This window comes from Lentinula edodes (genome assembly GCF_021015755.1).
Source record: "Lentinula edodes strain Le(Bin) 0899 ss11 chromosome Unknown C8R40scaffold_2, whole genome shotgun sequence".
Taxonomy (NCBI): domain Eukaryota; kingdom Fungi; phylum Basidiomycota; class Agaricomycetes; order Agaricales; family Omphalotaceae; genus Lentinula; species Lentinula edodes.
The window spans coordinates 892,450-916,601 of record NW_025764308.1 but is presented as its reverse complement, the minus strand read 5'-3'; the positions used below and the strand labels follow the sequence as shown (position 1 = coordinate 916,601).

Here is a 24,152-nt window from a genome sequence, read left to right as displayed (position 1 = left end):
GTGAAGGACTTGGCTGTTTCTTCACTAGTCAGTATAGCCAGGCGATGTGATTTAGCTGCCAATGTCGACGGAACAGCAAGATTTGTTCGTATGCTGCATGAGCTTTACTTCTCTGCCAAAGTTAATAGGTACGTGTGGTCCTACCATGTTCTGAGACGGTTAGGCCTTACCTGTTATAGTCGCTTGAATTTGATGAAATTCAAAGATAACAGTCGTCGACCGAAGCCTTCCGAAGTATACAAGTCTCTTCAAACTCATAGTATTCCTGAACATAAAAGTCGAGATTATATGTCAGCTGGGAGTAGATGGGCATTCTTGGCTAATGCAGGTAAGTTATAAGTTACGTTTCAACCACTTTAGCTGAGCTTTATACAGGGTCACTTTATTTATTGCTGGTTATTGCCTTCAAAGGAGAAGATGAATATTTCAGAAAGAAAGCCTCAGTAACTGTTATACAAGCTCTGTGCAATAAAATTAGAGCGCCTGATTCATCAGGTAAGTTTGTGTTTTGAAAGTACGCAAACATTTCACCCATTTTAACTCAGGAATTACGGGAGAAATTGTTAGGTTTAACCTCATACCGGTTCTAGCTAACCTTTGCAAAGATATCCCCATTTCAATACCGACTTTGTATCATAGGTCTCTTTTGAGAGATCTGGGCCTTTCTGGTTCCTTTGATTGCGGAGATTTGCGAGTAAACGATAATTATTTTGGATCTTTCTTTTTTCAGTGAGTAATTGGTTTCTCTGACTTATAGACATCTACGTATAACGTTCTTCTAGCACCTTTAGATCTCTTCCTAGAGATTGGGAAGCCTGGAAGCAATTTGATGTGTCTATGAAATCCGAACGTACTTTGTTAAGTACATCTCCCTTGGAGAGACGCTTTCTTCTCTTTTCTCCAGAACAGACAGGAGCTGCTCAGCATGCATCTGCAGTTTCTGAACTGTCCTCTGAAGAAGAGACCTTCACTCCCCCTCCAACTGTTCCACCTATTTCAATTCTTTTTGATCGTATGGGCTTCCAGTCTCAAGATTCAGAAGGAATCCATCAAGTTCTGTTTACGCCGTACAAACCTGCCAAAACTAAGGAACCTTTTCCTCTTGACTATCAAGGTAGAAGCAAATGGACGGAAAACGAAAGATCTCTAGCTCAAGATTGTGTTACTCCTGATTCTTTGGAGAGTTACGCTAGCAAGGTAAGCTTATGATTTTAACTTGAGTTTAGGATTCTGATACTACAGATTTTCAGATGAACGGACGTTTCGATAGCTTGGGACGGCTTTCCGACTCTAGGTACCTGAAGCTCAATCGAAACATTATTGAAGGGTAAGATGTCTCAACTTCGGCGTTGCTTTTTACTAATTCAAAAATAGCAAAGTTGTACAGATATTCGATGACAACAAAGATTTACTTTATACGTTGGACACCACTATGCCTCAACACCTAAAAGAAGGCTTGGAAAGGATTATTCAGGCCTGCTTGTCCGATACCACTGCACAGTTCACACCTCAAGATCCTTCTTCATCTGTTCAAACTGCTGCTTTTTCCTCTCTTCATTTCACCAATCAAACGCGCTATTTAACTCATGTCAGTTTTTTGCTATTATCTGCTTATATTTTTCTGACGTTATCTTAGGGATATGAGGCCCCTAAGGATATCCATCCTTTATATCTTGTCAACGCCAATGGAGGAAAGATGAATCACAGTCAGCTTCTGGTTCATCCTTCTGAAGACATTCAGAAATTTTCCGGGCCTTTCAAAGATTTGAAACAGAGTTTGGAGGAAACTTTACGTTGGGTTTCAGAAAAGGTGAGCGAAACTTCTTTGCATGAGTTACTCTGTATTTCTAACGTAAGTTTAAAGGTTTTACAGATTCATCCCGATACTTTTCATGAGATTTGCGCCACCGTTGATCTTCTTCCCTTACAAGACACTTCCCCCGCTTCTCCTTTTACGAGCATTGTGTTCAACATTAATGTGAGTACCTTAGCTCACCGCGACAAAAACGACAAATCAGCTTGCATCTGTATCACTGTGGGTAATCCTCAGGGAGGTGAGCTAGGTTTATACGAACCCAAGCTCTTGTTGGAAACTTGCAACGGAGATGTCGTAGTGTTCCATTCTGATAGGTATACCCATTTCAATTTACCTTATAGTGGTACAAGGGGTTCCATAGTTATTCATGCAGATAAAACTGGAGTAAGCTATCAAAAAGATGGGTTTGGTTGGTTCGACAATATTTACTTTAAATAGATAATTACTGGTTATCTTACCTAATGACAAATTGTTTTATTTGTACCTATTGTCTTAAACCATTTCAGTATCTTCTCTCATCTTCCATCCTCGTTCGAGAAATGAGCAACAAAGGTGCAACAGTATCTCTTTAATCTTGTTAATTATTGACAATTCTCAAGTAGAAATTCCTCCAGATTCCTCTTCTCTATCTTCATATCATCCCTGGGTCAATGGCGAAGGAGAAACATACGAATCATTAGTAAGAGTTTCATTTGTGGGCAAAATTTGTGGCTTATTGTCATTTCTGAAGACAGAAAAAGAAGCTAATTATCTTCTCAGAATAGCCAACGCTCAACAAGCTCTTTGTTCAGCTGAGCAAGCGGCACTAGATCAGAAAATTGCAATTACTAAACTTATAATGGAATTGCATTTTTGTCGACTAAGTAAAATTCAAATGGAAAGCTCTGAGGCCAGACAAAACGCTGTTCGAATGGAAGGAATCTTGAATAAGATCCAAGGATGTGGTAAGAGTCATTCGTCTATCTGCGTACACATTATCAGATGTTACTTTCGCTAGATAACTCAGTTGGAGCTTGCCCTGCAACTCCTAACACTCCTCCCTCCATGGAGCTAGATTACAACGATACCTACGATGATGAGGATGATATATGTGAGCCCTGGGAAGACGAGGTCGAACCTCACCCACCTACTACTGATGGTGGCAAAGATCAAAACACCGAAATTTGCTACTTTGACGAAGGTTGTCTATTTCTGCCCTTTGTTTGCTTCCCATTCTAACAAGCTTTTTAGGAGTTAGAGTTTATCGCTTTGGAGGTGCTACAGGAGGTCTCGTATTGGATTGAAGAAAATGAGGCGGGATCAATCACAGTATTTTGGAAGAAATTTTGTTCTTATTCTACAATAGGAGAGTTATTTTGTACTTGTGGATCTGAAAGTCAGAGGCAGTTGTGTCGAACATTTTTCTGGGCATAAAAGGCGGCATTTCGAGAAGATCCGGCCTTGGGAAAGAAACAGTGGGTCCCAAAAAGCACGTTACCTTTGTGGACCTACCATTTTTCCGCTTTGCGACCCATCTTCTTACTGGTCTTTGCATTTCCTTGTGGCTCAATTATTTGCTTATGAGTAAGAGACCTGACAGTAACGCAGGCCCCCCTTTGCCTCGTATGTTTTTGTATTGATTTATTTTCCATTTTTGAACATTTTCAAACAGAGGTGAAAATGGTTTCTTGTAATTGTTTTTTTAGATTCTTACTATATCCAGAGGTCGAGCAGCCGCACAAACAAAGGGAAGGGGGGGCATGCAAATCAAATGCTGGAAACAGCTGATAAAATGTTCCTTTCTCAACGATTATCTCTTCAAGGGGCCAATACTATTTTTCCCGAGGACGCTGTAACCAATCCTATGGCACCTCCACCGGAAAAACCAGTTTGTTTAGATAACTATAATGAATTTCTCTTTAAAAGCTAATATTTCTTCTCCTAGAAACGAGGAAGAAACAAGAAGGCTAGCACTCAAACTAAGGGCCAAAAAAAAATGAACGAAATACCGTCAGCCTCTTCTTCCTCTTCCTCTGTTCCAAATATGCTGCCTTTGGTTTCTCCAACATCTGGTTATCCTCCGCCTGCTCCTTTGTCTAGTCGTCAAGTTCCACTACCATCCAAAGTACCTATTGCCGAAGTTATTGCTCGAGAACAACACAATACGGTAGAAATATACCAATTTCAGAAAGAAAACCATAGCTTACTATACTGATTTCGATATAGAATCAAAGTCAAGCTCATACTTCCTTTGTCGTGGGTAAGCAAATTACTCAAAGATCAAGCACCGGTCATTTTGTTTACTTAGGACAAGGAGGTGACTCTTTCAACGTTGACTCACAGTTGAATGAAAGAGCTACAAGCATCAATCACAGTCAGATCCTTAGACTTCCCGAAGATATACGCACTGGAAATGATGTAGGAGATTTTGACTATAACGGTAACATGGGACGAGGATCTACAGCTTCTAGCGGTGGAAGCCATTACTATGGCTCACAACCAGGCCCCGTAGTGGGTTTTGGTAGTGGTAACGCAAATCTTGACGGTTATGGAGGGGGCCATGGCAGAAACTATGGAGCGTATTCTGGAGACTATAATAGAGGCTACGAAAACAGCTATGGTCAGGGAGGGAGAAGCGATAAGGTTGATGACGGTGGATATATTGCTGGACATAATATGAGCTTCGGAAGAAGTCTTTCTGGTGTACAAGGCTATGGAGAAGGTTATCCGGGAGTAGATGGGGGAGGATATAGAGGGGGATATACTGGTGGATATGGAGGTAGATACGGAGGTGAATATGGAGGTGGATACAGAGGCGAATATGGAGGGGGATACGGAGGGGGATACGGAAGTGGATACAGAAGTGGATACGGAGGTGGATACGGAGGTGGATACGAATATCGGCGGGATGGTTCCACCTTTCCTCATGCAGATGGTGTGAATATGGAAGCTCTGGTTGGGGTCCACAAAGAAGTCGGCTATGCTAGTTCTTCGGTGGACAACATACCAAGTCAAGAACAATCTCAAATAAGTTTCCATTCAGAGGGAACAGGTTCAAGAGCGACTAAAGGAATGTGTTTCTTTTTGATTTTTGAGTACGAAAGCTTACAGCCCCCACTCAGATACCCAAAAGGTGCCAGAACCTGTTGTACGTTTTTGCTTTAGCCTGTCTAAACCAATTATCTAATATAAACTCTAGGTGGAGGGAGAAACCGAAGTCCTCAAGAAGAGAAAGCGAAATCTTCCGAAGCCTCCAAACCCTGCAATTCTTAAGATTCACTCAAAAAGCCATGTTCCTACTACAGAAGAGGACTTTATTAACGAAGAACTGGCTGAGTTTGAACATGATCGTTATGCAGATGATGAGGATGATGAGAACGCAGACGCTGAGGATGAGGATGCCGATAATAACGGAGAAGATGTCACTCTAACATCTCGGGAATATAAACGCAGGTAGTTTTGCTCTTTTTGAGTTTGTATTCTGATGTTTCCTACTATAGGCTATGCTTCTACAGTACCCCAATCTGAATTCAACGCTCATAAAAGTTTGCACTCTATTCTCAACCAGGTTGACGACAAGTAACTTACACAGTATTAGGATCTATTTCGCGACCAGTATCGCGTATAGCTTCTCGCCCAGCTTCTCGCCCAGTTTCACGCCCAGTTTCACGCCCAGCTTCACACCCAGTTTCACGCCCAGCTTCTCGCCCAGTTTCACGCCCAGTATCTCGTCCAGTATCTCGTTCTGTATCTCGTCCACTTTCTCGTCAAGCTTCTCGTCCAGTATCTCCTTCTCGTCTAGTATCTCATCTGCCAGCTCATCCTGTTTCACCTATTTTGGCTGTTCCTTCATCATCAAAAGGTTTGTTTCTATTATATCAATTATTTTCAATCTGGAAATAATTTTGGCTGGACAAAATAGACCAGGATAGTTCAAACACTTCAAAGGCTTCTAAAGGTATGTTTATCCAGGTTTTTGACCTTTATGCTGAATGGGCTATCTTGTCTAGGACGCAGGTCTAATTCTACAAAAGATCCAACAAAACTCTCTTTCTATACGCCACAAGTGAAAAAAGTAATTGCAGGCTCACAATTATTTATGCATAGAACTATGGTTCTTCAAGGACCTTTTTTGACGATGGAGAATCATGAAACACTACTTGCTAATTGTCTAGACCGATCAATAGAGGAAAGAGGAGAAAAGGGTGTTCATGTTGAAGCAGGTGAGTTATTGTAAACTTCTTTGTCGGTTTTCCATAATTTTGATCCTTTGTATTTCAGGTTACATCAAAGAGCACCGCGAAGATATAATTACTTTTGCAAGTCTTCTCGTTGATCTTCATCTCAAGTTTATTGACTACCGCCTAGCTGTACAAAAGCCAGAGTAGTTTCAGAAATACTCTGAAGAGACTTGCGGAACCTATGGTGGTTAGCCACTATGGTTTACTATTGCCGAAAGAACAAGAGCCAACTACTGGTTTCAATGCCTCTCAACTTAACAATTTAACTGTAGCTTATGTGAACAAGCTTTTGGAGAAAAGTTTTTTCTTGCAAGATGGACGGGATGCCAACGTAAAATTTCTCAATATTTGTCTCAAGTGATACCTGATTTCAAAATTACTAGGGACGGGTTAATAATTTTGCACATCCATGTCTCAAAGAAGTCGTGAAGGTTTTGTTTTATACAAGTAACAAAGCATTAGCGAAAACCTTTCCAGATGATTTCAAGGCGGAGGTTCCTCATGGAGCAATTGTTTTAGCTTCTATGCTTGTTGAGTTGACTCTGCCTATAGTCGCCTCAACTTTTGATTCACTATTGATATTACAGATACGATATTGTATCTCCAAGTACGAAGATGGTCCAAAAGCCAAGAATATCGATTTTACTACAGCCTCAAACCTCGAGTACCACAAGCTATACAGTGATATGATTATAAACATGCTCAGGGAGCCTTATCATGCTTCTAAGTTTAACGTGAATATGAGATCTTGGGCTTTTAGTTTCAGGTTGGTTTCGAAGATGTTGATAATTTGATGCTAACAAAATGCTTCAGTTTGGAGGCAAATTTGGAGAGAGGGAAGACTCAAACAGATCATATCGACCTTTCATAACCTTGGAAGGTAACCAACAACTAATAATCGCCCTTTCACAGACTAATAAACCGGATTCCCTATAGAAATTTGTTTATATGTGCCCCTTTTGCAAGACTTTCACCAATATTTGTCGATATCTTGTTATCAGCCTAGTAGTTATGTGGATGCATACAGTGGCAGGCAGGCGTCGTCTGGCGACAGGCCTGGTGAGATGAATAGCGGGTATGGTGGGGATGGCAGGGTAGTGGGATAGCGGGATAGTGGGATAGCAGGAGCAGGATAGCAGAATAGCGGGTGCGGGATCGGGATAGTGGGTGCGGGATAGCGGGTGCGGGATAGCGGGTGCGGGATAGCGGGATAGCGGGATAGCGGGATAGCGGGATAGCGGGATAGCGGGTGCGGGATCGGGATAGTAGGTGCAGATATAACCAGGACAGTAAATACGTAATCATCCCGATATTTGTAAATATTACCCAATATGGATCTGATAACGCAATGATTGCACTTTTGAAAGTATTTTGTTCCCAGCTGTGGAATAGTTGGGTGAATTACGTTAAAAGAGTTCAAAATTTTTGAAGCTTTTCCCAGCACTTCCCAGTGCTCTCCAGTGCTCTCCAGTCAGTACCCTTTCTTTCACTGCTTTAGGGGCTGGGAATGCTGGGAAATGCTGGGAAATGCTCCCAAGAGCTGGCGAACATTACCCAGGTTTTGCAGATGTGGATAGATACTGCGCTATCTATCTGGGTATCAATCAATCGGTGAATACACTTTGCGTCCGGTCAGCCACCATACCAATGAGACGGACAGACTCTTTTCTAGCCCTGGAAGGTGACTTCTCTCTGAGTATAGACGGTAAAGTCACGTCCGGATGACAGGCTCGGGTGAGTGCACTTCCTTAGGGAAACGTGGGGAAACTGGCAGGACATATGATTAACGCCGAATTCGAATTAAATCAAATACTTCTATTTTATCATTCTTCCGTTTTATCTGTTTCTTCCGTCTGCCATCTCATACATAGTAGAACACACACTAGAAATCTTCTCAAAGAACGTTGGAGAGTGGAAAACTGTACGTCAAGCTCGTAGAATGGGTGTCATTCATTGTTGACGCAGGTTGACGCGTCTGCTCGGCAGAAGTATTCAACTCGAGCCACTGATGACTCGTACCTGCTACCGATTCTCATATAAGAGCAGTGGATTTGGCGATACTGGCTCTTCTACATAATGTCTCTTTTAGCCTCTGGGACTCGCAATGTACTTCGAGCAACCAGACAGGGAGTGCGTCGTCCCACTGGTGCGCGAACGATAGTGACCGTTATACAACAAGGATACGAAGGATGGCGCTTAAGGTATGCACTCATATTCATGATACTAGAATCTATGCTGACACAGACCTGTTCAGTTTCGGTCGTAATCCCGTAAGATTGCCTCCTGGAATCAACCTGAAAATCCCTGTATATCACACAGTACAAGTTGTGGATCTTCGGGAATCCTCAATTTCCATCCCCAATGCACGTCCCGTTTACCTTCGTTGTTTCCGAGTATTTTATTGAATCTTTATGTTCAGTTGCCGGGTTATACGTCGGATAATGCAAGCGCAAACCTCATCACTTCATCTCTGTATCTAATCGTAATGACAGGTTCCAGTGATTTGTTCCGGCTCGCTATTCTTCCGCATAGTGGATGGGTACAGAGCATGCTTCAGTGTGAGCGACGTTCAGGCAAATATTAAAAACACTGGAACATCGGCGATGCGAGCAGTACTGGGTTGGTTCAGCTATGATCAAGTCATCAGCGATCGTAACGGGTTGAACGAACAACTTAATTCTGTCATTGGAAACACGATTGCTGTAAGTCTTCCAATATACTTAATCGTGAGATGTTTATGTTAGAAAACTGACATTGGCTACTTACCAGAATTGGGGTGTTCATTGTACCAGATTCGAAGTACAATCTTTTCAGCCTGCTAATCGAGAAGTCGAGGTCTGTGTTGCTTGTACGCGACTAGACGCTGATATACAAGACTGACTACTAACCAGCGCCAACTCGAGTTACAAATGGAGGCAGAAAGGAACAGGCGGAAACAGCTCCTCGACACACAGGCACAAATCAACATTGCTGAAGGACAGAAACAAAGAGTCATACTCGAGAGTGAAGGCCATGTACGCTCAAATTAATGTCTTCACAATTACCCCAACTCACAATGCACAGCTGGAAGCTAAATCAAATGAAGCCGATGCAAAGTACAAGACCGTCGTGCGAGAAGCTGAAGCCAGGTAAATTAGTCACCTCTCTTTTCCTTTTCCCTGTCAATCGTCACCCAAAAGACAGCAACAATCCATAATGGAAGCCTCTGCTCTCGCGGAACAAGTGTCCAAGCTCGCTCTTTCTATTTCCGGTGCTGTAGATGAAGCTCACGTTCAATCGAGTGACCAACGTCGAGCTCTCGACGCGTTAGTTGAGCTTCGGCGACTCGAGCAATTGAAGGCTATTGCAAAAGGCTCTGGGACCTCGACATATTTTTTCGGTGATTCGTCAATCCTCGGGTCAAATGCTTTGGGCAGTACGAATGGTGGCGGTGTTCCAGGAGCATATTTTATCGATTATGTTGAAAAGACGAAAGCCACGTCAGGAGACAAGATATCCGCGCCTCGTACAACAGACAGTGGGACTCATTTAATGCCTTCCTGATATAGTACTAAGGATCTGGATCCTATCCCTACCCTACTCACAACTGTACTTAGGAAATCAATCATACCCGTGCATTGCTTCCACTACATAAGTAAGAGTTTTTCCGATGCAACAAGATGGCAATCTGGAAGAGAGAAATCACAACAATTACAGCGTAGTACAGCGTCCGGAAAATAATGTCAGTTGAGCCTGAAGCGAAAGGAAAATCAAATAAAAGCGAAAAGGTACGCGAGCAATTTGCCGAGCGCTGGAACCTTTGTGACTGCGCAAGTTTTTTTGTTTAGTGGCAAGCAAATAACGGCTCAAGAAGGCCTCAAATTTTGCCACCCAAATGGTAGCATCTGAACTTGAACAAGGAGGTAGTTGGCTTACTCTAATGATGAGCAAGACTATATAGAGATCTGTAGAGACTTGGCAGAGGCGAAGTAGGAAGTAGGGCAAAGTTCTTGAACCATGCATCACCCCGTACAGCCCCGCACTACCCCGCATCACCCCGCATGACCATGTCAGGGCTCGGCAAATCACTCGCGTACCAGCTTCCGTTTTTGTTCATTTTGAGCAAATGAAATTATTTTTTGCCTGTACCTTGTGCGCGTCGCAAAGCGAGCCCAGACGTTTGACATAAGCTTGAGGCCAAGCATGACCAAAATGTGCCTGTACAAAAGGACTTAAATTCCAGAGTGCAATAGACCTTGCAAGCAAGGTGACTCCGCTGGCCGGAGACTTTTTTTGCTCTTCACGTAACTTGAACTTTCTTGAGAGAGAGAGAGAGAGTTGATTTAACCGCCGCAGGCCACCATTTCGGAGCCAAGAGCGGGGGAAACTATGTACTAGTAACACCGAGTATCGTATAGTGGTTAGGTATGTATGTATACTGTGTTTGTTGGTTGTTGCATCGTAACGGTTGTAGTATCTTTGTATGTGAGTATAGGTAAATGCAGTGATCAAAAGTTTGGACAACAGATATGAGTGGCTGAAGAAGTGAGTATAAGAAACTGGAGATGGAAATGGGTATAGAGAACATGGAGTCATAGAGAGAAAGATGGGGAACATAGAGCCAATATGTAAACTGATGAGTCCGTGGTTTTGATATTGTCGCCTGCAGCGTATGATTACGCCTATTAGTCTTCGTCGTCGCTTGCCTCCTCGGCAATCCTACCATCCTCCTCCCAGTCTTCCTCGTTTCCTTCTTCAACCATTGCATCTTCCGGCCTTGGCTCCCTGATTTCCGGTGTTAGCTGTCCTGTCTTCTTAAATGCTCCGCTTTTTTCAATGAATTCTGCTAGTGCTTCGATTCCTTCTTCGGTTCCCAGTATTTCCCCCATATCGAGGTCATCCGACACATCCCATAGAAGGTCTCGATAGTCATCATATATTTCGCAAGTTTGGATGATGTGATCTCGAGTTTGTGTACGAGCGCCGCAAGGGCACTGAATTGATTCTGTTGGTACGAATTTGGCGTAGTATTCGCCGAGGAAGGCATGTCGAGTGCGACATTGTATGAGTCGTCCATAGACTTCTCTCGGGGTGTTATTAAAGTAGTCTCTGGGTTTCCAGCATGGTGGTAGTCCGTCTGCCAGAGCAAATCCTCCTTGAACTTTCTTGAACGCCCCCTTGGAAGCCTTCTCTTCTCCATCGCGCTTGTGCTTACACTCATCCCATCGCCACCCCAATGATTTTCCGCGACATCCTCCTGCAACTTGTTATTGGCACTTGCTTTTTGCGTACGTTGAGTACTGCTGCCAGTATACCCCAGGGCCGATCAATAGTCTCCCGGAAGCGCGACTTTGGAATTCAGGTTTCCACCAAAACGAACCCCTCAGTCCGAAGTCTAACATCATCTGAGGTCCACTTTGTGAAAAAAAGGGATGACGAGAAGTGGTTCAAACAACTTGAGGCAAGTTTTAACCGGAGGTTGAAGACTTGCGATTCAATTGATCAATTTAAAAAGGTCTTTTGGATCGACTACAGTCCGACACGCCGCTGGGAATGGTGCAAAGGATATGGTCAACCCGTTTTCGGTAACCGATTGATTTTTTTTCAGCCCCCACACACAGCTGTGCACTTATAACTACCTTACAGGAAAAGATTTGACCAGTAAACTAATTGAACGGGTGTCCTTCTCAGAGAAAGGGTCGAACAACAAAGGAATCTTTACACTACAGACTGACTACACGGCTGGCAGTGGCGAAAACGTTCGAACCTATCCAAAACAGACTGTGATTGCAAAACTAATCAATCATCGGTTGGAAGCTAGAGCAGCATGTGAAGTCTGGGCATTGAACCATTTTGGACTTCTCATTGAGGCGGGTCGGATAACAGCTGAGGCTCAGGATACGGTCGGTGTTATCGTTATGCATAAGCAACCCGGGAAACCATTACATGATGTCGAAGAGTGGAATACCGCCCCAGTCGATCAAAAACGGGCGGTTGTACAAGACCTTCGGGAACAGGTCCAGGACCTGATATACCGGTGGATCCAAGAAAAGGGTGTTGTCCATGCGTAAGCTTGCTTTCTTTTTCTCATACCACATAGTAGGTTGTTATGAACCTACACGCTCCAGTGATTTTGATCCAGATAACGTTCTCGTCGACATTGCAAGAAACAAAGAGATGCCATATGCCTAGAGCACTTTGCAATTGTGGACTTTGGTTCTCCTGGAGTATGGCTTAGGAGAAAGGTACCAAGCGAACAAACATTCGTGAGTTGAATAACAAAAGCTCATCTTGCTCGCTCTACTGACAAGTCATTGCCTTATTTTGTTCATGGTAGACAACGTGGTTTAACGCACGGTGGGATTTCTTATGGGAAGAGGTTATTGAGAAGTTAGGCCATGCCCCCGACCCGAAACAGGAGCAGAAAACTCAGAGGCGCAGATTGAGAAAGATTGACTATTAACTCATCGAGTATATATGAGTAATGTTACTGAACACTCACACCAAGCACGCCAAGATCCCAAATGTCTCGCCGGAATGTAGCCAATAGCTATGTAACCCATCTGATTCCGACTCAGTTGATTTCGAAGTATGCACAAACATTTTGAAGCAGAAGAGCAGTATCTAATTCCTGCTGTTTGTAACTAAAACCTAAGAATCATGCAGAGTAATATCCAATGGAACGGCGCACTTGGGGCCAAACTATACACCTCGTAGTCGGAATCATGTGCCGCAGAGTAAATATTCGGTCCAAATGAGTGACCCATTATCAGAGCCGACACAAATTAAGATGGAGAATGGGCGATGGAATCCATATAATGATTTACGATTGCATAATTTTCGAGAGAGTAAATCACATATGCATATGTAGAGTACACATGAGAAATGGATGTAAATGGGAAGCAAAGGGATCGGAAACCAAGGTGCACGTCAGCAATGTTTGCAGAGCTGAGAGCTGCATCCAAGAAAGAGCAGCCGCCCATTCTGTGAGAAGGGCCAAGCATAGCCCAGCCATGGATGCCGGATGGGATCCTAGAGTAGAGTGGAAGGACCTGTAATTAGTTCTTCTTGCGGAATGAGCATCCTAGAGGTGTACCATGAGACAAGATACAAAATACGACAAACGGAAGAAGAGCGCACCTTCTGTCAATCTTGCCTTACCACCTGTGGGTTGACAAAGGATTGATGCGCAAGAACCGCAGATAACGACAGTCTGAGCATGGGAGAACACTGTGGTAATGGCAAAGCATCCTGTATTCGCATGAATTAGCCATGTAAGCCAGTGTAGAGGCATGATTTGGTATACCAGGACACTTGACATCCATGAAATACGAATTGGGTGACTGCACCAGCCTCTTCAGCTTGTGCTGCTTTTTTTCATATTCAGGCGAAGGGTTGAGCAAGTCGACAGCGAGAGTCTAAATCGATCTGAGCACAATTAATACTTAAGTCCGTAGGAGGAACAATACCTACCATATTTTAGGATGGTTCCACGAAGACAGGTGGTTCAAATTTTAGCGTAGACGCAGTGAGCGCAGTGAAGATGGAACAGCTAGCGTGGGAGTCCTGCTATATAGCTCGATGAGGTCAGCAGAAAGTCATTTCCTTTCGGAGCCGGTTATCCGGCGAGCCTTCTTTCATGTCCCTCTGCGCCTTATGGCGCCAATACGCGACAAGTTTACAATTCACTCCAAAGCAATCGTGTGTCAGGATGTAGAACTCAAAGGCGACATTACGATAGGCTCTGGTACCATTGTCCATCCGAAAGCGACCATATTCGCAGTCGCAGGGCCCATCGTTATCGGTTCTGGCTGTATTATTGAAGAAAGCGCGATTATCGTCAATAGGTGCGTGCAAGCTCACTGCTTTCATACTATAATTCAAAGTATTATGACAGGCGGAAGGAAGTTATGCGTATCGGCGACGACAATCTCTTTGAAATAGGATGCAGAATAGAAGCACCGTCTATAGGTTTCTTTAACACGTTTTCTACGCGTTCTCGTGTCCACCATACTGTACGGATATCTTCATTCTGCGTTATTGGTGCCAACTGTGTACTTGCACCTGCGGATGATGATACTCTATCTGATTACACTGTCGTCTATGGACCATCCGCAGAACGTCGCACTTGGACTGGGAAGGGAAAGATACAAGAAGCGGACCTGAGGAGAAAGCATGCGGAATACTTGAGAGAGATGTTGCCTAAGTTTAATCGACTCAGGAGAGGTGACGGAACGTAGAATGTTTACTGCCAAGCATTACTCTCGTTTCTTGTCCTGCTTAAGATGGTTCTACGCAAGATGTATTGTATTCTATGCAAAACATGTTTCGCTTCTATAACTTTGCTGCCGGCTTACTGTCATCTGTACTGGGTCCCCGAATATTAGCACGGACTACACCTTCTTGAGATGTGACAGCGACAAGGGTTCCGCTGCGGGTGTAGAGCTGAAGGAATAACAAAGATTCAACGTGGCTTCGCGGTCTTCGAGACAATGCTTACCTGTCCGTGCATGATAGCTCTCCCAGATCCAGCGCGTGGTGATTCCATCTACAAGCTTCTGTTGGGGAAGACGGAGAGAATAGGAGGGATAGCAACACGCACGACGTATAATAACCAATCGCCGCAGTCAAACGAGTCACTGTAAACCCAGGTCCACAATCAGAAGCGATAACGTATAAGTAGTGCACACAGTCGTACTTGTAAAACCAAACAGTATGGTCAATGGTACTCTGCGGGCATCAATTAATACCACAAACTCAGCAACAAATTCATGGGCACATACCGACATGCCTAATGAATTTGACCCGCGACTCGTGAATCGATCTAATCCAATGATACCGAATGCTGAACCAATGCTGGACAAGAAGTCAACATGCGGTTCGTGTTCAGTTCATTTTCTGCGTACAATTTGAGATCGGAAAGGTAACTCAGAATGCACTTCGGAAAACAGGCAATGAGTGGACCACATATAGTGATGACAGTTAGAGCCCCACCTTCTGGAAAGGCGCTTCATATTCTGGGATATTCTTCGCCTTCATCCAATACATATATCTCACTATCCCATCCACAGAGGTATCATGCACCTTGGCAATCTTGATCGCAATCGGGCTCTTCCTCCTCTCGCTAGCCCAATCGCCGAAATATGCATCTAACTTCTCTGACAGTGGCTTTCCTTGGTACCCCTCTCGACGATACCGATCGTAGATATCTTCTTCGAGTTCACATTGCTCGGGAGGAAGTACGTCCGGTATGACCCACTGTTTCTGTGGTTGCCACGGTTCGGGTTTTTGGAATGAACAGGTCATGATGAAGATGAGAGCACCTTTTTGGATGGCTTTAACAGAGCAAGCAACGTAGGATCGGCCTTGGCGTAAACGCTCGACGAAGTAAACGATGGGTGTAGCGGGAGAGGCGCTGGTGAGGAAGTAACACTGCGAGTACGGGTTTAACGTGCCTTTGTGATAGCGAGAGATTCAAAATACCGACGTGTAAGGACTGATTGTTTGAGTATAAAACAATTGCTTGAAGTCAACGAAGAACAGGACGCACATGAAGCCCAAATGCAGGATCCACGCAATTAGTAGCAGAGACAAGAGCCTGGCTGATAACTTGTCTGGACAAATGATCAAGTCATTTAGCATTATGAACTTGGTGGCTAACAGTTGGGACTTGCCCGCCAAAAACGCCTCGAGCACGAACTGGAACCCATAAAGACTTTGAACGAAAGAGATTTACTTCAAGTTTCTCGACTTCAAGGGCTGTAGATATTTGTGCGTGTTCTGCTTGATCCTTCAGTGGGTTCTCCATGGTAAATGTCACCACTTGAGTGTAGGTATAAAAGTGTTAACGGTTATGAAGCTTTAGCTTTGACTTTAAGCAGAGTTCGTCGGTTAATCACATGGCCGAATCCCGGAAGAAAGCGCACTATGTATGTTGACTACAACTCCTCAAATTCTACCGTAAATCCACATTCATGGCATATCTGAACCCCGTCACCGTCTGGCCCAAACACATGCTTATGCTCTGCATCTTTCCGTTTCTGCCAAACGCCTTCTCTAGTCCGTTTCCGTAATTCCTTCAACCCCTGTTCAAATTTCTTGTTCTTTGTCCTCTTCTTCTCTGCCATACGTCGTTCGTATTCAACATCCAAGGCTTCTGCAGATCCCCATTTCTTCCAAGCGAACTCTTCAACTTGATATCGAAGAAAAAGCATCATATTAGCGAAGGTGGATTTATGTGGGTTGGCTTTGAGGAGATGGGGCATAGCTTCTTGGTCACGAAGTTCAGCTGAAGGAGACTTAGATGCATGGCATATACAAGTTATGGATGGAGCTCACGATCAGTCAACAGATAGTCTTCCTTGCACTCTGTCTTTGTCAGCAAACTATACCTCTCTGGCTTCTCTTTCGTGCATCTCTTGCATACTAAGCACCCAAAGACGTTTTTATACGTATGGTCAATATCGATACTCTGGCATTCTTGACATCTTGGGTTCTTGTCGAGATCTAGATGGATAGGTGGCTCCATATTCTGCATTGTCCGTTGTCTCTCCCTTTCCATCTCCTTTCTCCGCGTAGCTTCGTCGACTTCTTTGTCATCTGCCAACAGGAATCCACCCTTGGAATTGACCATCTTCGAAAGATCATATTCAAAATATGTTCCTAATCGTGAATCGCGTTGCAGCCGAGGAGCGTTCTGATTTTGTCCAGAGGCGGAAGTGGTACCCATAGGCCGTTTGCCATTGCCATTTGTCGAAGAGGAGGTCTCTTGTTCTCGGTCTCTTTGTCTGGCTTTAGCTATATGCGCTGTTAGATTATTATGGTAGGCGTAAATGGTTTGAATCACCTCGAAGACGATTGAGCTCAACTTGTTTAACTTGGTCCGGTGTTAAAGGCATGATGATGGGAGGCCGGTAGGAGCGGTTGAGCGTAATTCATTTCGGCTTTAATCAATCGGCCCTGAGAATATTTTTTAGCTTTGCTTACATCCTTCATGAATTCACAATGAACTCTACCAAAGGTCCACCTAGCAGCCGACGAGCGACAAAAACTTTATCTGCCTCTCAGCAAAAGGCAGTTGAGGAGAAACGACTTCGTGGAGAGCTCTCGTGTGCTGAATGTAGAAGGTATCCATTTCTTCGATTAGTTCCGAACTTCAATTTAAACCGTAGCTCTCTTCAGACTCAAGCTGAGATGCGATAGGCAAGTACCCTGTGGATCATGTAGTCGACGTGGATGCGCGTCGATATGTCCGTCAGGAGTTCTCGAGGCAGGCGCAGGGCATGTCCATCAGGGCGGGATGAGAGTTGGGCAACTACGAACCAAGATTGGAATTATGGCGAGCCGTATACGAGAATTGGAGGCTGCATTAGGGGAAGGACATGCTCTACTCGAGGAAAGACTACTCAGGATTGGACGAATCGACGAGGAACCACCCGAGGAACCCGGTAGCATCTCCCAGCTCGAAGGTTTAGGAACACTTACTCTCGGCGAAGAAGGGGAGGCAAGCTATTTTGGCAGCAGCGGCGGTAACGAGTCTTTGATTGCACGCGAGATGATGCTTCACAGCAACAGCAACGAAGATGACGACTCTGATGGGTCCAGTCTGAATCCTTCTCCCGAGCTGTTTACGGCTGTTGCAGGGTCCAGCGTTTCTGATGAAGAAGCGATTTTGCCTTCCGAAGAAGAAGGCCGGAGTCTTGCTCTGGCTTACTGTGCGACCGGTGCTCTTTTCTTCCGTGCTTGGAAACGCGAAGAGTTATGGGATGAGGTCATTCCAAAAGTATACGGACCAGGTGGTGCATCTGCTCATCTTCAAAGCGCTCTCTTTTTCGTGTTTGCATTGGGTGCCTATCTAAGCCCAAAGAAAGTAAACGGACTCCATGAAGAACAGGCCGAGATATGGTTTCAGCGCGGTCGCGCTGCTTTCCACAAGAAAGACAAAAAACGCAATTCTCCAGAGGACACCATCCGTGCTTTGGGTTTAATGGGTACTTACTTTTCCATGGCCAGTCGCCACCATTCTCGCGATAGCGCTTGGGCTGCTCTTGCGCTTGCTGCCAAATTATGTCAAGGTGCGGGTCTCCATCGGGATCCTGCTCGGTGGAATCTACCTTCCGCTCTTGTCCAGCGCCGACGTGCCCTTTTCTGGGAAGTTTACCAAAGCGATATCAGTCATAGTATTGCCCTTGGACGACCGCCAACTACCCCTCTTTCCTTTGTCGACTGCGAATATCCCGACGAAGATCCCATGAGCCACCAGGATATCTGCAATCTCAAATATAGATATTCTAGAGACGCGTTCATTCCTATCATGGACTTGGTACTCTCCGCTTACCCAACGAAGCGCTCATACAGAGAAGTCGTTGAGCTCGACGCCAAGATACGAAAACTTCAGGTGCCCATACCGCCTTCAGATAATGGCCTCAAAACTTTCTTTGCAAATCAGCTTCTCAATGCCGTCATTCTCACACTCCACCGGTCTTACATGGCAAGGGCCATTCTTAATGGCAAAGAAGCTGCTGCAAAGGGTGAGGATCCGAATAAACCGTTTGATCCCTTCGATTCTGCTCAGACACCCTATGCGCCTTCGGTCACTGCTGCATACCATGCTGCAGAGGAAATTTCTCGTTCGCTACATGGGTTCGCCGTGACGGACTCCGAGATTGCAGGCAGGGTGTGGTTTCTGACATATCACGGTTTCAGTGCAGCGGTAAGCTCAGCTCTCAAGTATCTTTTTCTCGAGAGTTCAATCTATGTTAGCTCGTTTTAGGAGCTCTCGCCTCGCGTGCACCCGGATCGACATATGCCCCCACTGCAATAATGACCCTTAGCCTTGTCGTCGACGGCGTCTTCGCGAAATACGTCCACGTATCTGCCCGACATCGAACTGCTTTTGTCATTCTTCGCCGACTCAAAACTCGTGCGATAAGACGGTACACGGCATTTTTGGAATCCAAAGCTGGGACGCGGAATGAAAGTGGAAATCATGGTGATGCGGGTGCTGTAGGTAGTCCTGATGGTGACCCGGGTCATATTGGATTGGGGCCTGGTGCGGTCAACCCAGATGATCCCACATTCCGAATCAAACTGGATAGCGATCCCGAGTCTGATTTCGAGGAACCAGTACATCAACGCACACATCCAAGCGAACCATCTGCCCCGAGCACGAACGAGAATGGAGGGCTTGCTACATTCGAAGGCAAGATCGCCATGTTCGGAGGAAAAACGAATGTACTACTCAGCTCGAAAGGAAAGAAGGGCAAGTCCGGATTGAAGAGGAAAAAAACTGAATATGAGGGTAGTGTTAGTGTCTCATCGCCGGAAAGCTTAGTGGCTGCATCTCCAGAGAGTACAACCAGCACGCCCAGCGATAGTCAGGGTATATCGACAACGTCTGCTTCTATCATTCAGCAAGGTGGCAGACCCCCCAATCGTCTCTCGGCGCAAACTCAAGGCTCGGGCTTAACACAGGGTGTGGGTGAGGTGTCCAATCACAGCATCGACTCAATGTCGATGGATGTATTCATGGCAGATACCAACATGCAGGAGTCAAGTACTGACTCTGCCTTTGATGGAATGGAGGGTATTGAAAATCTCAACGTGGACGCCTTCAGTTTCGGTTACGACAATTTCGGCACAGATGCAGGGAGCGGAATTGTTATGGGCATGGCTCTAGAGGATATTGGTATGGGCACGAATATGGGTATGAGCAGTTTTGCACTTGGCTCATCGCCGGCCAGCACCACCAGTGCGGGCACTTCAGGCTCAACTTCGCTCGGTAGTACAGAACTTCAATCACAGGAAGGAAGTACATCGAGTGCGTTCAATGTGTATCAGCAGCACTATGGCGGTGGCTTTGCCGTCCGGACATCACTCTCACCTGAAGCTTCAGGGTCCTCGCCTCCTACGCAGCAACAGGAACCAGATGAGGAACAAGAACCGCTTACAGCTACAGCCCAAGCCGCACGAATGTTTGGAATGGGATCGCTCTCATACCCCTTCTTGACCTCGAACTCGAATGCGAACAATACAGATATCGGGCAGAGTTATGCGGCCAGTTCATCGAATGAATACTCGAATTTAAATGTGTTTACAACGTACACGAAGCAGCAGCTGGCAGTTGGATCTGCTCAAGGCCAGCCTCAACCTCCAAAGTCGTCGAATTCAATTCAATCCTCCACATCATACCTACAGCAGCAGCAGTCGCAGCCCACGACATCATCCAACTCCCCTACAAACTACAACTCCGCAAGTTTCGACCCTCCCACAAATTCACAAACAGGTCACTCTCATCCTCAGTCACAAAATACGTCCTCCCTTACATCATCCTTTGCCCCCTCGAGTTCTGTGTCGCCGTTACTCGGCGACCCGGCGCAGCTATATGCCCGCTTCGCAGAATTCATGTCACAGAAAGCCGCAAGCTCACCTCAGCATACGCAACAGACACAGACGATGAGCCAAATACCACAAGAGGCTCAGCAGCAACGGCAGAATGTGCAAGGATATACGCCGGTATCTAATTCGTACAACTACTACGGCTTTGCGGGTAACGCTAATGGGTACTTCGGTCCGAGTGGCCCTCAGTCCATGAATACCAATCCAAATCCGAATAGTCAAGCTACGGACTTTGAATACAACGCCGATTTCGATGCGTTTCTGAGGTCGTTTCGGACTCCGGATGCGGGGATAGGATCTACACTGACAGGAGGGGGAGAGTACGTGCTGCCGTATGGACAGATGTATGGGCAGTGGCAGGATCAGACTCACAGTGGTGGGACATGATCATTATTCATAGGTATATTATGAGGACTGGATGCCTTCATCTTCATTCCTGTTTAGTCGTTTGTATATCGCTTTGCTATCTTGTATTGCTAATGTTTCTATACGTTAATCTGTCATACTAATATCTTGGTCAAATCCTTGCTTCCGGGTTCAAATAGCGTGTCACATCCATTTATGCGTATTTTGCCTTCCGTACCACTTGCCAAGATAAACTGTCATTGAAATCTTTAGGAAAGACACTTCCGAGTCGATCGTTCAGATCATTGGTGGCTTAAATTCAGTGGGATAGGAGGGAGGGGAGGAATGTTGGAGCCTTGCATGAACCGTGCATGAATGCGCACAACTGCTGGGCGGCCGATCCAAACGTTACGAATACATACCAGAAGGAGGTAACTTGTAAGAGTGGTCGGAAAGTGTATCACAATATGCGATTGTCTGTCAGATTTTTTGAGGTACCGCTGGCAGGATACTTTACATAAGCTTAAGCATCTTTCAAAGCGCTCCGAAAACAGCTTTCCACGAATTTCTGTAAAACACAAAGCTGTAGACGTGGCGAAATTATCGAAGCTTACAATTCTGCTGTCGTTGTGAACAATTAGCAAAGATGTAAAGAGCTTTTCGGTGGTAGTACCTAGCCCAGTTTTCCGAGTCATTTATCATCATATAATTCTAAACTTGATGTCCCGACCAGGTCCCGACGCGGAAAAAAGAAATCTTTGTGCAGAAGTGCCGTCAGAGAAAACAAGGTATTGAAGCCAAGACGACATGCGTGGAAAATTCCGGTTATAGATTTCATTGTACTTCGATTTTTCTTTTGTTCTTTGTCCTCGTGCTTTATTCCGGCATAATCGAGTCTTTTGTCTTCTTGAACCTATAAAGAGCACAATGAAGCCAGGACAGATACTCATCCAGCTTTTGGGCCCGCTCTACTCTCTTTAATCGGTTAGTCTCAGCAGCTGTAATCAACCTGTAATCCTTACTGATAAAGCTATAGGTTCTGTTCATTAGACTCAGCTTCAGCTACACATTCCACGTCTTGTATAATTTACGCAGCATATTCGCATCTCTCTGTCTCTCTTTCTCTCTCTGCATCTACGTCTTTTGCGAGCCTCTATTCCGCACATAAACTTCAAAGCTTCATCGCCGGGCGATTCATATTCACTTTATTCACGTCACAATGGTCTTCACCGCTTCCACTAGCCTTTCTGTTACTCTCGCACACGCCATCTCTTACCTGACCAGGCCTCTCATTGTCCAATACTCGGCCACAACCATCATCAAACTTCAGCTTGTTCTGGAAGCCAACTTGACGGCTCTCTACGCACCTACTTGGGTTCCGAAGGAACCCCTTCGTGGCTCAGGTCGCCGCTGCCTCACCCTTTCGCCGCAGTGTCTTCCGCCTCGTGTGATATATTCTGCGTGTTTGAGTTCAGGTGTCCAGTGGTTTGACTGGATTTCTCTTCTCGGTGCAAGGGAATTCGATTTCTTCGTCGACCCCGGATGCATCTCTGTACGCCACGGAAGAAAGGGATCGCCCAACTGCGAACTCATCACTGTCTGGGCTGACGAGGTACCTTCTCCTTCCGCTCCTAAGGTAACGCAGCTCCATTTGTATAAAGGATCTTGTTCTGATATTTGCCTAGGCTCAAAGCCGAACTATAGCTCAGCAGCTTATGGAGAGCGAAACTGATGAGGAGGAGCAAATCTTTGCTATGATCGCTCACGAGACTAAGCCCTCCGCTTGGGTTGCAACCTCATTGGACAAGCTTACCATTCCGGCCACCGTCACCCGTTCCTCGTCGCCCTTCTCAACTGACTCATCCATATCTGCCTCTTCATCTCACTCGCGCAGCAGCTCCCGCTCGTCCAACTCGAGCTCTGGTTTCTCGCATTCATTTTCCTCATCTTCCTCCGATACCACAGTATCCTCCACCGCACCATCTCCTTCCAAACAGTCGCGCCGTGAACGTGCTCGCCAGGCTCGTGTTTTCATTGACACGTCCAAGACCGATGTCACCCCTTATGACGGCGGAAAGACTACTGTTCTCACTGGTGGCGTCATGCTCGGCGGTAGTCCTCCCAAAGGCAGGATCAACAACTCTCAGAAGGCAAACAACGCACCATCCGCCGCCCAACAGTGGCGTGCGATCCGCGTTTGAATAAATGGTTTTCCACGAAGAACACACGACAATGACCTTTCTTCAACTCACTGAACGGATCGATGATGATGCATGAACCTCAATCCTGGTGTACGGGTTCCACGCTATTTTCATCTTTTCTTTACGGTGCCGCTCACGTTTTTTAACGATCGAAACGTGTCTGATTTTGACGACGTATCATCATCGTCTTTGGCTTTGGGTAGCCTTTCTCATACAAGTCACGAAAATTTTGACAAACACCCACGAACTCCATTCTGGACTTTCCCCTTTTACGCATATCTTATTTTCTTTTGCATCTTTCGTACTATTTGCATTTCTCATCGCATTGCATCCCCATAGTGTCTTGACTGACTCCTCTTGCTGTGTTTTTATACGCCTCAACATCAACTCAACCCTCTCACGAATGTGTAGCATCTCCTTTGAATTCTCTACTTCCCTGCTCTCTTGTTGCCATCCTCATCACCGCTTAACTCTAACGATGGGTCTCCTGATCTAACCGCTCACAGCCACTATTATATTCCTGGACTTTAATCCTTAATCAGTGCTGGCCTCGGTCATTAATCCTGTTCTATTTCTCAACTTGTGCTATTCGGTTTTACCTCTGTTGTGCCATTTGCATATCTTTTTGCTGTATCGTATATCACCTTGTCTGGTTCTTTACTCGGTCTGGTTTGCAGTCGGGTATAATGTAACACATTTCAATGCAGCTGCAAAACTTTGCGATTGGCCGTGCTGTGCCATGCCCTGCCATTGGAATCCATTCATCATACAATTCAATATTTGAAAGGTATTGCTATTACTCGAGGACCACATTTAAATAATGACTAGGTTCTTTCTCTGTGAGACTCTGAGAACACAGCTGATATGCATAGCTTTGTTCTAGATTTCAACTGAAGCCACTTGTTGCACGACGGGTCGAAAAAAAGCAAAAGTCTACCAGCTACAACTCTCTGCAACTCCGTACGACAAAAATGGGCTCTGCGTAGAGATGCGGTACAGATACGCGAGATGATGTTCTCCTGTTCCAAACAACGGAAGCAAAGCCAAGGCTTAGGCACACAAAATTGTCCTCGATCAAAAAGTATGTTGGCGTGAGAACATTTCGGCGAGTAACTGTTCAGGAAACTACATATTAGGACGTATGTATAGCAAAAATATTCTACAGTGCACCACTGATCAAGATTTACAGTAAAA

At 45.2% G+C, this 24,152-nt stretch overlaps 8 protein-coding genes across 8 annotated transcripts; 6 read left to right on the top strand and 2 right to left on the bottom strand.

The window, feature by feature from the left end:
- Window positions 1–1,879: 1,879 nt before the first annotated feature.
- Window positions 1,880–2,089, top strand: C8R40DRAFT_1022675 (uncharacterized protein; the record flags this gene model as incomplete). Its single annotated transcript, XM_046223029.1, has 1 exon — window positions 1,880–2,089. A coding segment is annotated over one exon (210 nt), but the record flags the coding sequence as incomplete, so codon positions are not given.
- A 4,958-nt stretch (window positions 2,090–7,047) lies between these two features.
- Window positions 7,048–9,579, top strand: C8R40DRAFT_1158004 (stomatin family protein; the record flags this gene model as incomplete). Its single annotated transcript, XM_046229689.1, has 9 exons — window positions 7,048–7,095; window positions 8,164–8,237; window positions 8,291–8,408; window positions 8,529–8,738; window positions 8,806–8,871; window positions 8,928–9,050; window positions 9,100–9,164; window positions 9,216–9,451; window positions 9,476–9,579. The coding sequence occupies 9 exons, from the start codon at window positions 7,048–7,050 to the stop codon at window positions 9,577–9,579; spliced, it is 1,044 nt and encodes a 347-aa protein (XP_046091505.1).
- A 1,557-nt stretch (window positions 9,580–11,136) lies between these two features.
- On the top strand, window positions 11,137–12,082 carry C8R40DRAFT_1080094 (uncharacterized protein). The gene has a single exon (XM_046227074.1). The coding sequence runs from the start codon at window positions 11,252–11,254 to the stop codon at window positions 11,648–11,650; it is 399 nt and encodes a 132-aa protein (XP_046091504.1). The 5' UTR covers window positions 11,137–11,251; the 3' UTR covers window positions 11,651–12,082.
- Window positions 12,083–13,099: 1,017 nt separating this feature from the next.
- On the bottom strand, window positions 13,100–13,433 carry C8R40DRAFT_1032961 (40S ribosomal protein S27; the record flags this gene model as incomplete). Its single annotated transcript, XM_046223300.1, has 2 exons — window positions 13,100–13,266; window positions 13,322–13,433. Coding segments are annotated over 2 exons (279 nt in total), but the record flags the coding sequence as incomplete, so codon positions are not given.
- Window positions 13,434–13,671: 238 nt separating this feature from the next.
- C8R40DRAFT_1032863 (trimeric LpxA-like protein) lies at window positions 13,672–14,255 on the top strand (the record flags this gene model as incomplete). Its single annotated transcript, XM_046223290.1, has 2 exons — window positions 13,672–13,862; window positions 13,913–14,255. The coding sequence occupies 2 exons, from the start codon at window positions 13,672–13,674 to the stop codon at window positions 14,253–14,255; spliced, it is 534 nt and encodes a 177-aa protein (XP_046091502.1).
- Window positions 14,256–14,349: 94 nt separating this feature from the next.
- On the bottom strand, window positions 14,350–16,913 carry C8R40DRAFT_1157973 (uncharacterized protein; the record flags this gene model as incomplete). The annotated part of the gene is made up of 11 exons (XM_046229687.1): window positions 14,350–14,460; window positions 14,516–14,563; window positions 14,618–14,654; window positions 14,803–14,871; window positions 14,922–14,953; window positions 15,010–15,447; window positions 15,566–15,629; window positions 15,690–15,805; window positions 16,005–16,303; window positions 16,354–16,812; window positions 16,862–16,913. 11 exons carry the CDS (start codon window positions 16,911–16,913, stop codon window positions 14,350–14,352), a joined length of 1,725 nt encoding a protein of 574 aa, XP_046091501.1.
- Window positions 16,714–20,929, top strand: C8R40DRAFT_250116 (fungal-specific transcription factor domain-containing protein). Its single transcript, XM_046234484.1, has 5 exons — window positions 16,714–16,837; window positions 16,910–16,937; window positions 16,992–17,141; window positions 17,197–18,727; window positions 18,778–20,929. The coding sequence occupies exons 3-5, from the start codon at window positions 17,020–17,022 to the stop codon at window positions 20,797–20,799; spliced, it is 3,675 nt and encodes a 1,224-aa protein (XP_046091500.1). The 5' UTR covers window positions 16,714–16,837; window positions 16,910–16,937; window positions 16,992–17,019; the 3' UTR covers window positions 20,800–20,929.
- Window positions 20,930–21,976: 1,047 nt separating this feature from the next.
- On the top strand, window positions 21,977–22,958 carry C8R40DRAFT_1165370 (uncharacterized protein; the record flags this gene model as incomplete). The annotated part of the gene is made up of 2 exons (XM_046230681.1): window positions 21,977–22,393; window positions 22,443–22,958. 2 exons carry the CDS (start codon window positions 21,977–21,979, stop codon window positions 22,956–22,958), a joined length of 933 nt encoding a protein of 310 aa, XP_046091499.1.
- Window positions 22,959–24,152: the final 1,194 nt, after the last annotated feature.